The following is an 11,954-nucleotide window of genomic DNA, read 5'->3' on the forward strand; positions in this document are numbered from 1 at the left end:
GATTCATGTGACTGAGTGTGAAGGAGAATGGCTGAGCAGGCAGTGACCACTGAGACAGGGTGAGTCGTGACATTGTTACTTTATAAGCCAAATGAGTTCCTGTCCTGTACCCTTTAAAAAAGTTGATCACGATAATGCAATACGTCCTTATCCTACCTAGCATTGATGAGCTGACATGATGTTGTTGGTTTGCTCGTGCTTGATGGCTTTCCGTCAATAACACACTCAAGTGTAACAACAGCCCTCAAAGCATCCTCCAGTCTTATTGACAGGCAGAGTCACGGAGTTGTCTTGTATCGGAATAAACATGACCGCACCAAGACACCGCTTGTAATAGAAGTCCTGATCAGAATCAGAATCAGAAAATCTGAATTATTTGTATTGCCAAGTGCAGGGCTGCCAAGTTTCACCAAAAGTTTGAGAAATAGAGATGCGGCGTGAGAGCGTGAGAACTGGTTGAAATGCGTGAGTCTCACGGCGATTGCGTGAGACTTGGTATTGGCATATACAGGAAATACACTTGGTGTGGTTGGTGCATAAGACATAAAGATACAAACAACAATATAATAAAAAGAACAACAACAATGTAATAAACAACACTATATAAGCAAAATGGTTTAAAAGACAATGGCAGAAAGGGGCAGTAGGACAATAATTATGTAGGCTGTAAATTAAAGTAAGTAATTTAAAACTAGTAATATGGGTCAATCGATCAGTCTCCCCCGGAAATCCTACTTCATATTTCATGTAAAATGTTTAATATGATTATTCTAAAAGGCTTCAATTATAGGTTTAGGTCGTCCTTATCATCCAAATGACAAAACAAGGGTCTTAAAGATATTATTTGGTATTTTAACCACTTTGCATTTGGTACACATGTTTGTTTTACCATGTCCCCAGCACAAATTATCAACTTTTACAATAAATATGAATCATTAAATAATAAAATGATACAATTATTTGCTCATTATTTTATAGACCAAGTTCAAATCTTTCTAATCATACATATTTTTCATAGAAAATAAAAAAGAGAATAATATTTTTTATTTATTTACTGTGTCCCCCCCGAAATAATTTTCCACCCTGTTAGTTTGTAGTTTTTCTCCTTTAAGAAAATAGCCTACACTTCCCATCACATAATGTTCAGGAAATTACATCATTTCATTTGGAAGGAGCCAACATATGGACTGTTAGTTTTATCTTTTTTTCCAGGTTTTAGCTATAATGTCAACTTGTTTGTCACAACCTTAAAGTTCCACCCTGTTAGGCAACTTTATCAAGAAAATTTATTACATTTTAAAATTTCAAACATTGGTTTATACAATTTAATATAGAGTGCATAATATTTGGTATAGTGAAGCATTTCTTCTTTTGGCTCTTTTCTATAAAGTATATGCAACCAAATACTAAACATTGCTACTTTATTTTAAAATGTTTAATGTTTAACTTAAGCTTGGCCAATATGTTTTCCAGACAGTTAAACATATCCCTTTTCTGATTCAATGTTAAAAACATTTAAAATCTATACTATTTTTTTCAAAACGTTACCAGGTCCAAAAGGCACCGGTTAACAGGATTGACCCATATAGATTACATTGTCAGTTGTATGTGTGTGTGTGTGACTGTGTGTGTGTGTGTGTGTGTGTGTGTGTGTGTGTGTGTGTGTGTGTGTGTGTGTGACAGGAGGGGGGGGGGGGCTTGTTTGTGAGGCCATGGGGAACAAACTGTTCAGGACAGGTAGCGCATGGTTTTGGTCTTGATAGACCGGAGCCTTGTTCCAGATGGGAGACTTATTTCACTCAGTCTGATGGTTCATCGGGTGGTTGACCTCTGACAGGCATCAAGCTTGCCAAATGTTGCATTGGAAAGTAATTAAACAGAGAAAAGCGAAGGGCTTTTTTAGTATGCTCCTCTTAAAGTTTATGTATTGCAAGGCACGTTTGGCAAACCTCATGTGCGGCAAAGGAGACAAACACCCGATGAATCATTTTCAGAGTCAGTGGTCGGGGTCATTGTATTTCAATTATTCTATACATGACAAGTCTCCCAATCTGTTCATATGACTTTTCAGTCACCTGCGCTACAATAACTTTTCAGTTGACACTGCACGAGCATCATGTTAACAATGATTAACGTGCCACTTGCTTGGGTCACTCCATGTCAAATCAATAAGCCATGACACCCACCATCTCAGACGATTCTGTAATGGTTTCTATCGTTCCTTTTAAAAGGACCCACATGAGAAGCAAAATGTGAAGTTAATATCAAAACAAAAGCATATCAATCTGGGTATCAGATGAAAACTAAGAGTAATATTTTGGGGGAAATCTAGTTAGAAATGCATTTCTCAGCCATCTAGCGCTCAGCCAAAAGGCTTTGACTTGTGGTCAAACATATAACTATCTCTAAGAAAGCATCTATCAGAAAAAGTCTCTAAAGGTGTTTAGAAAAACCTCACACTGCATGAATGTTCATGTATAGGCCCCGGCCAACTAATATCAACATGTAGATTTTCGTTTTTAGAAAGTGGTTTGCTTCTGTAACCAAAATCCCTAAAAGTGTTAGGAAGATATTTTCTAATTTCTCTGCCTCATGAGGAGCGAGGATAACTAGAAAAATAAGTTCCAGAAACATTGCAGGCTTACAAAGGCTTACAAAGGCTTATTTTGGTAGTAGAACAAGTTTTAAAGATGGTCTGGGTAATAAATACAGTACCAGTCAAAACATTTGGACACAGCTTCTCATTCAATGGTTTTTCTTTTCTTTTCTACATTGTAGATTAATACTGAAGACAAAACTATGAAAGAACACATATGGAATTATGTAGTAAACCAAAAAGTGTTAAACAAACCAGAATGTTTTATATTTTAGATTCTTCTTGCTTTTTTAGTGGTTTTCTCCCACGTATTCTAGAGAAGAGAATGCTGGGCGGTGTTCACAGTTTCCTTTTCTACTGACACACACCAGACTGATTCGAGAGAATGCCAAGAGTGTGCAACGCTCTCATCAAAGCTAAACGACCGCAAATCACAGAGATGGCGATTCGCACGAAACTAATATTAGCCTAATTTGCAGTGGAATTCTTTACTTTCAAATTAAATGGTAAATGGACTGACTTATATAGCGCCTTATTCCAAAGCACTTTATAACAACCTCTCGTTCACACATACATGCACACACCAATGGCGGCAAGCTACCATGCAAGGCGCCGGCCCGCTCATTGGGAGCAATTTGGGGTTCAGTGTCTTGCCCAAGGACACCTCGACATGTGGCCAGCCGGGGTTCGAACCGCTGATCTGCCAACCTTGCGATCATTAGACACCGGCTCTACCTACTGCACCACGGCCACAGGACATGGCAGATTGGCACGGGATTAAGATCACAGACGACCTCCGCAATTATTACAAATGACTAGTGGTCCCCAGGTAATACTAGTCCCGTGTGAAGAGGGCTAAGGTTGGAAAGATAGAAGGTTTGACAGATAGTAGGTCATAGATAGATAGATTGACAGATAGCACTGCGTCAATATTCTCATCTCATTCTCCAATAAATGGAGACTTCATTGTTGTTGAGAAGAGTGGAGAACTCAAAGCCAGCAAATCACACAAATATGGAGCGCATGTTCCATTGAGAATTGAATACGCCTACATGTTGCACACATCTACAAATAGGACATATTTTCATAGAAGATTTATCACCATTAAAGAGCCTACTGACATATCTGGACAGTCTGGACGGATTGATGGCAGCTGCTGGATTGAAATCAGGTGTAGTGCTGAGGCACAAATGTGTACATTTCAAGCCTGTAAACTGTGACACTTTAAATGAATGTGCAATAAGTTATAACACTATGTGCAATATGACAACCCTAGGGTACATAAGGTTGCAGAGAATAGGAAATGTTAGAATAGGTATAGCATAGCATAGAGTACAGCACAGTGTTTTATTTGTATAGTATAGTATAGTGGATAGTGTACATAGCCTTTATTTATGTAAACCAGCTCCTTTCCCTTCTTGTTTTTTAGTTTTTTTCCTTTCCTAGCACCAGGGGAGCCCCCCCTCCCAAATGTCGTTGTTTGGTACCTGCACTATATCAATGACATTCATTCATATGGTGTGGTGTCCCTTTTTTTTTAGGATCACTCCCTGAATAGTAGCATAAATAAACTGTTCTCACTTTAATTCTTCACTGATGGATAAATCATTCATCGTTGTCATTTGAAGGTAAAGTTGTGAATTAACACTCAGAACAATAAAACAACTTCAGAGTTTATTCGCCTAACGGCATAGACAGTGCCATCTAGTGGACGTAATGTGGTACTATCGCACTCTATAATGGCACATTAAACACAACTAAAATGACTTAATACCTTTGGATAGGGCAAGCTCCAGATGACCAGATTAATCAGAAGTACATTACATAGTATTAAGAAACAAAATTCCAAACCGCAGCTTCATATTACCTTATCAACCATAGATAACTGATATTCCATACTGGCCTATACATTCTTCTAAAGGAGGGGTTTGGAGGATTCATGGGTTACGTTTTATCATTGTTTTGGATTCCTCATATCTTAATCATTATCAAGTAGGTTAGGATTTGGTCCAAATCTGACTATGGCTTTGAATTCTAGCTATTGAATATTATATGAATCCCACAAAATGAAAAGGGCCATTCTGGGTACGGTTATCTTATTTCTCTGGGATGAAACTACTATCTACAAAATAATGACGCAGGAATACTACTTATTTTGTCCGTTGATTTGACATGGAATGATCCACATGTTTCTTGATTGTTGAATTATCTGACATATGACACTGTATGTAAGCAAGCCATGTTGAGACTATCTGGTTTACCTCATGACTCATCTGGGAGGCTGTAATGTCATCATCCTGAAGCTGATAGGCGAACAGGTCCAGCATTCATACAAGATGTACATTGCATCATTGTATCAAAGTCCTTTCACTTGACGTCTTAGCAGTACATTTCACTTTGCCAGACTGTCCAAATGTTGACGAAACCCATGAAATGTGTGCTTTGAAATATAAATATTAATCCAAACACTACTATAATTGCTTTTCAAATTAAAACATGGCATTAACACAAATAATTCTGCCTTGTCTCATTTCACAACAAGCATGATAGGCTACTGCATTTATTCCCTAAATGTTCCTTTTTCAACCCGTTTTCTCTTCTTTTTATTGTTGTTGTTTTGTTTTTAATCTGTTTTTGAATTCAGACTGGCTCAGAGAATACTGCCGTTTCTTGGTATATTCCTGGATACAACTTTGAGGTAACCTACCAGCTTGATTGTCCAGCTAACTATCATTTCCCATGCTTATGCTGCTCTTGCTAATCTGCTCAATGTTTAACACTCAGCTGCTTGGTCTCAGTGCATGAAGCAACACTTAACATTCTTCCCTTAAAGAGAAGTTGTTTTTTTCTTCACCCTTATGTTGTCTTAAGCAACTTGATCACAACGTTTGGCAACCAGGCCGAGATTAAAAAGAAGTTCCTGGGGTGGGGGGGGGGGGGGGGGGGGGGGGGTGTAGCACACTAAGGCGTCAGCCATGTAATCGCAGATTAGTGATTCCTGCCGTCGACCTGTCCTGCATGTCATCCCTCCTCTCTCATCTATCCTTCCTGCCAATCCCTACTGTCTCTATCCCAATAAAGCAGAAATGCCCTAAAAACATATTTATAAAAAAAAGTTCCTGAAATGGAGTCACAGAGGCACCATGTCCTAAGATGGTAGGCTAACAGTGCTATAACAATAAATAAATAAATAAACTTCCAGTCCTCTGGAGCCTTTTTATGAGACTCATCAACTTGTCCTGGGTGCTCGGTTGTTTCTGTGTTTTTAATTAGTAGGCCGTTTTTTAAATTAAGGCCAACTTCATTTTAGGAATGATTCTTCTGTGAAGCTGCTCCATTTAGCCTAGGCCTAGTTAAACAAAAAAGTATTGGCTACTCTTCTACACAAAAATGTCCCCTGAAACATTTTGTGCCTGTTTTTTTTGTTTTGTTTTGTTACTGACATGTTTCTGTACTGCATACAATCCCTGCATTTGTTTGACGAGAGCTGTTTTGTCTGTAGGTCCTGGTGGATAACCAGCTGGCTACCCTCTTGGTGCCCCACCTCCTCCAAACACCTGCAGAATGCAGAGGACAAGATGCTGCAATGTAGGGTGTCCTTAGTCTCCTTTACTGTGAGCAATAGCCTCTTTCTAGCCATAACCAGAAAGCAGCTAGCATAGATGGATTAGTTCTCTGTGCGTACGCTAAAACATTTTTAGAACTCGGACGAATTAGGCCGATAGATCACATTACATATTAAGCTATCTCACGTTTTCAACCCTCTTGCCGCAGGTGTAACAAGCAAGCTCGCCAAGCAGTACGTCCACATATCCAGTGGGAACATGCTCTGGACGCTGGTTTTAAAGGGGAGCGCGGCGGAGGATAAAACGCCCATGGTGCTGCTGCATGGCTTCGGTGGCGGCGTGGGTCTGTGGGCCTTGAACCTGGATGCCCTGGCCCAGCAGAGACCCGTCTACGCCTTCGACCTGCTGGGCTTCGGCCAGAGCAGCCGACCCAGCCTCAGCGCCGACGCCAGCGAGGCCGAGGCCCAGTTCGTAGAGTCCATAGAACAGTGGAGGGTCCAGATAGGCCTGGAGGACATGATCCTGCTGGGCCATAACCTCGGAGGTTATCTAGCCGCCGCGTATTCGCTGAAATACCCGACGAGGCAAGTGTTCTTCGGTTTCCTGCTTGTGTTTCGCGCACTCGCAGGGTTTCCAAAGATATGTTTTGTTTTTAGGTTAACTGCTTTTTGTTGCTGTTCACCTTTCAATGCTGACTGGACTGTATACAGTAATACACCTAAGACTTCACAGGATTATGCATGCAGGCGCTAACCTCTGATAAGAACAATGTCCTTAAAAGTCCCCCACCGCTGTGCTCGACAGTATCTCAACATCCTCTCTCACCGTGTTGCTAAACTAAGATTTCACCAGAATCCTAGCTCCTCTCGGCCATTTAATAAAACAATTCCCTTATAGCCCCTATCACGCTCTTAGATCAGAAGTCCTCCAGAAGTCAACAGCCACTTCCAGTCCGTGGTCCTTGTTATCTGGGTGTCCCAAACGGCTCTGAATTCCAAACACAATGTTCTTGATCTGGGGGTCTTTTATGTCCTACAGTACCAGTCAAAAGTTCGGAAGCACCGAATCTCATTCAATGGTTTTCTTTATTTGTATATTATTTAATACATTGTAGATTAATGCTGAAGACATCAAAACTACTGAAAGAACACATGGAATTATGTAGTAAACTAAAAAAAAGTGCTAAACAAACCAGAATATGTTTTATATTTTGGATTCTTCAAAGTAGCCACCTTCCTTTTCCACTGACACACACACACACACACACACACACACACACACACACACACACACACACACACACACACACACACACACACACACACACACACACACCAAGCTGATTGAGAGAATGCCAAGAGTGTGCAAAGCTGTCATCAAAGCTAATGGTGGCTACTTTGAAGAATATAATATATAAAACACATTCTGGTTCGTTTAACACTTTTCTGTTTACTGCATAATTCCATATGTGTTCTTTCATATGTTTCGATGTCTCCAGTATGAATCTACAATGTAGAAAATATTTATTTTTTAAATAAAGAAAACCATTAAATGAGAAGGTGTGTCCAAACTTTTGACTGGTACTGTATGTCTTAATGTCTTGGCTCCTCTCCGGATAGACTCTATGCGTCCTGCTCCAATGAGTTACACCTAATTGAATTTCAGTAAGTGGCCAAGCCTTTTAGCTTTTAGCTTGGCTTTTAGATGTTCATTCAGTTACATGGTCTCTTCTCTCTGTCTGTGCTGTAGGGTGAAGCACTTGGTGCTGGTGGAGCCGTGGGGTTTACCTGAGCTCCCAGACCCAGCCCCCCAGGACAGGACCGACCCAGTGTGGATCCAGGCCCTGGGGGCCGTGCTGAGCCTCTTAAACCCCCTGGCTGGGCTGCGGCTGGTCGGACCACTGGGTAAGGCTGCTAAGGCATGCTGCCTGTCACAATAGAATACTCATCATCATTGTTTTATTGCCATGCAATCAATTGTTGGGATTTGGTATTTTAGGCTCTAGGGCAAGGGGTCGGCCTTAGACGGCGACCCTGGGGCAATTTAGGGGTTCAGTGCCTCGCTCAAGGACGCCTCGACACGTGGCCAGTCGGGGTTCGAACCGCCGAGCTGCAGACCTTGCAATCATTAGACACCGGCTCTGAGCCACAGCAGCCCAGTCTGACTGTATCACTGCACTGCTTCATAGTGGTGCTCAATTCTGTCCAAATTCATGTCAGGAATAGAATAGTAGTCCTTTGGAGAAATGTTCCATGTCCGATTTGACACTAATAGTGTGTGTGCATAAAGATGGCATGACATTCATCACTTACCATTGCTGTCATTAGTCCTCCACTCAGGTACCCACAATGCAGTGCAGTCATTTTGTCAGTGTGTTTTGTGTGTGTGTGTGTGTGTGTGTGTGTGTTTTTTTTACTTTTGGAAAAACGTGAAGGAGCAAAAAATAGATCAATGTGAATATTCAATTACCCTTGGCACTACTGCTGTTTACAAATGCTATTTTTGCACATTCCACATACCTCTTTTTGATATAGCCTCTATTTATACATCTGTACATACCTTACTGTACATAGCTACCTTAACTGTACAAAGCTACCTTAACTGTACATAGCTACCTTAACTGTACAAAGCTACCTTAACTGTACATAGCTACCTTAACTGTACAAAGCTACCTTAACTGTACAAAGCTACCTTAACTGTACATAGCTACCTTAACTGTACAAAGCTACCTTAACTGTACAAAGCTACCTTAACTGTACATAGCTACCATAACTGTACATAGCTACCTTAACTGTACATAGCTACCTTAACAGTACATAGCTACCTTAACTGTACATATCTACCGTAACTGTACATAGCTACCTTAACCGTACATAGCTACCTTAACTGTACATATCTACCTTAACAGTACATAGCTACCTTAACAGTACATAGCTACCTTAACTGTACATAGCTACCTTAACTGTACATATCTACCTTAACAGTACATAGCTACCTTAACTGTACATAGCTACCTTAACAGTACATAGCACATAACTGTATATACCTCTACCATACTTGTCATACTGTACCTATCATGTTTTTATATCATGTTTTATATCACTATTTGCACTTCTGGTTAGATGCTAAACTGCATTTCGTTGTCTGGTACTTGTACTCTGCAAAGACAATAAAGTTGAATCTAATCTAATCAAAAAATGTTTCCATACCGTAGGCTACTTAGGCTGAAACGATAAAGGGAGAAATGGAGAACAACAAGAACTAATGCTGGCTGTGGTCGTTTCGCTCAATGATTTCCAACTGTAGCAACAGCAGATTTATGCACATCCACAATTGAACCGAACTGGCCTCAACCCTGCACTGCTTGAGGTCCTGTCTGCACGGCGTGTTCCCCCGTTACATCGCAAAGCCCTCAAACCTCCAACCTTCCTTCCTGCCTCCAGGTCCCACCCTCGTGCAGACCCTCAGACCGGACTTCAAGAAGAAATTCTCCTCGTTGTTCAATGACAACACTGTGTCAGATTACGTCTACCACCTGAACGTCCAGACCCCCAGGTGACTCTCCCCTCCCCCTTTCTATCCACGGGACCTTCGAGTTCCAAGAAGCTGCTTCTTGAGAATTATTTTGTGAATATTGGATTTTTTTCATACTCTGTTATGTACTTAGAATACTTATACACTCTGGTGATAATGTATTTTTGTGTTGTAGCGGGGAGACAGCCTTCAAAAACATGACCGTTTCATATGGGTGGGCCAGGAGGCCCATGCTGCAGAGAATTGGCCTGATTCACCCTGACATCCCCATTACTGTGATATATGGGTCACGCTCCAGCATCGACTGGAACTCTGGCAATGCAATCAGAGAAATGAGGCCAAACTCACATGTGGAGATCATCGTAAGTTCTCTCTGCTCAACATTTCGCTCAAGACGCTTTCTGTGTTTTGTTTGGTTTTCTACTAATGCTAGTTCTTGGAATAACGTGTTGGGTGTGTTTAGTGAAAACTACTCTTGATAAGATAAATCCTTGACAGTGTTGAGAATCTTTACCCCCCCCCCAACCCCCCTGTTCTCAGACCACTGATCTGCTGAGAGTGGTCCTCTGTGGCTCAGTTGGTAGAGCATGGCGATTGATTCCTGCTGGGACCACTCAAATGTATGCACCACTCACTGCATGTAAGTCGCTTTGGATAAAAGCGTCAGCTAAATGGCATTATGCTTACATTGCAATGAGTGCATACATTTCAGTGTATATGGTCCCAGCAGGAAACAGTAATATTATTACTGTAATCTCATATTCCTCCCCATCTTTGCACTCCCATCCCCCATCCCCAACCCCTCCATCCCCTCATCCCCAACCCCTCCACCCCTGTTCCCCAGACCATCCGAGGGGCAGGCCACTATGTGTATGCTGACCAGCCTGAGGACTTCAACCACAGAGTGCTTCAGGCATGTCACCAGGTGGGCTGAGGGGGTTCACAGGGTCTCTCTTACCTGCAGCGAGCGTCACTTTATGTCTGTCATGCCCATAAATTGTTCCTCTTCAGGAGCACATCCATAGGAACACAGAGGACAAGACATTGGGCATTGACCACAATGGTGCCTTCATTTGAAAACACACTATCAACCTCATTTTGAGTCCAAAGTAGTACCATACCATCACAGTATGAGCCTACCAACTCAGGACCCAATGTTAAACATTGGAAGATTAGCGATGATTAAACTGGAGAGCTTTAGTAACGCTCTGTTGTAAACATATCTGCAACTGCCGATAAAAGAGAATATTTTATCTTTATGGATTGATTATATTTATAATAATTATATTATTATATTTTACTTGCTCCTGAATGATGGCCATTGTTCAGAGGGTATTATGTGGGTGCCAGCTTTAAATAAAGCACAATGAATTGTTCTGTATTTATATCTGAGTCCATTTAAATATATATATTTCGGGGGGGGGGGGAACTATACTTCAAGTCAATAATGATATGACCTCAAGCAATACAGATTGTATTGGTACCAAGAACATTATACTGTATATGATTATGTGCAGTATACAGTTTCATTATTATTCATCCAAATACATTTCAGACCTCTATTTTGTTGCCACATAATTATTGTTATATGACCATGTGTCAGCACAAAGAAGCAATTATACATCCTCTATTGCACAATATTGATCTAAACACAGTTTGCTTTCTTGAGTACCGGTACTTGTGTGCCATGATATTCACACAGTCCTGTGTGTAATTTCAATAACCAGGTGGCTGACCTGGGGCGAAGCTTGATGCTGTGGCTTTTTTTAGTCCTGTTCCCCCCCCCCCCCCCCCCCCCACACACACACTGTATATTCCCATTGGTGCCTTTTCATTGGTTGTTTCACTATTGGACTGCAGTTATAACTAAACCTCAAGATGTTCCTTTTGTTCTCATTCCAGTGTTTTGGAGTCATGTACCGTAGGCTCGTGTGGTTCTATTGGCTACTGTTATCTACGATAGTGTTGAAATGATCGAGTTCATAAAAATACCATTTGCAGGGAGATGGAGGAAATGTTTTAGATATGAAAGCATCTTTCAGAGCTGAATTGTTCAAGATGTCTGTCATTCTCTTCAGCTGCCATTGTGGAAACTGTTCTGCCGTACAGTAGCTCTGTGTTTTCCATTAGGCTGGGTCAGTGAAGCATATGTTACTATTTATTGCCAAGCTATTCACTCTTAACAATATTCTTGTAATTCTTCAAGGCCACTATTCAGACCATTTTGAGAGACTAAATATCTGCATTCAGAAAACAGC

At 41.0% G+C, this 11,954-nt stretch overlaps 1 protein-coding gene across 1 annotated transcript; it reads left to right on the forward strand.

The window, feature by feature from the left end:
- Positions 1-27: 27 nt before the first annotated feature.
- abhd5a (abhydrolase domain containing 5, lysophosphatidic acid acyltransferase a) lies at positions 28-11,476 on the forward strand (the record flags this gene model as incomplete). Its single annotated transcript, XM_080540346.1, has 8 exons — positions 28-59; positions 5,241-5,294; positions 6,099-6,184; positions 6,371-6,746; positions 7,912-8,066; positions 9,606-9,717; positions 9,872-10,058; positions 10,541-11,476. The coding sequence occupies 8 exons, from the start codon at positions 28-30 to the stop codon at positions 10,628-10,630; spliced, it is 1,092 nt and encodes a 363-aa protein (XP_080396472.1). The 3' UTR covers positions 10,631-11,476.
- Positions 11,477-11,954: the final 478 nt, after the last annotated feature.

Source organism: Nansenia antarctica, assembly GCF_963989245.1.
Source record: "Nansenia antarctica genome assembly, chromosome: 10".
Classification (NCBI taxonomy): Eukaryota; Metazoa; Chordata; class Actinopteri; order Argentiniformes; family Microstomatidae; genus Nansenia; species Nansenia antarctica.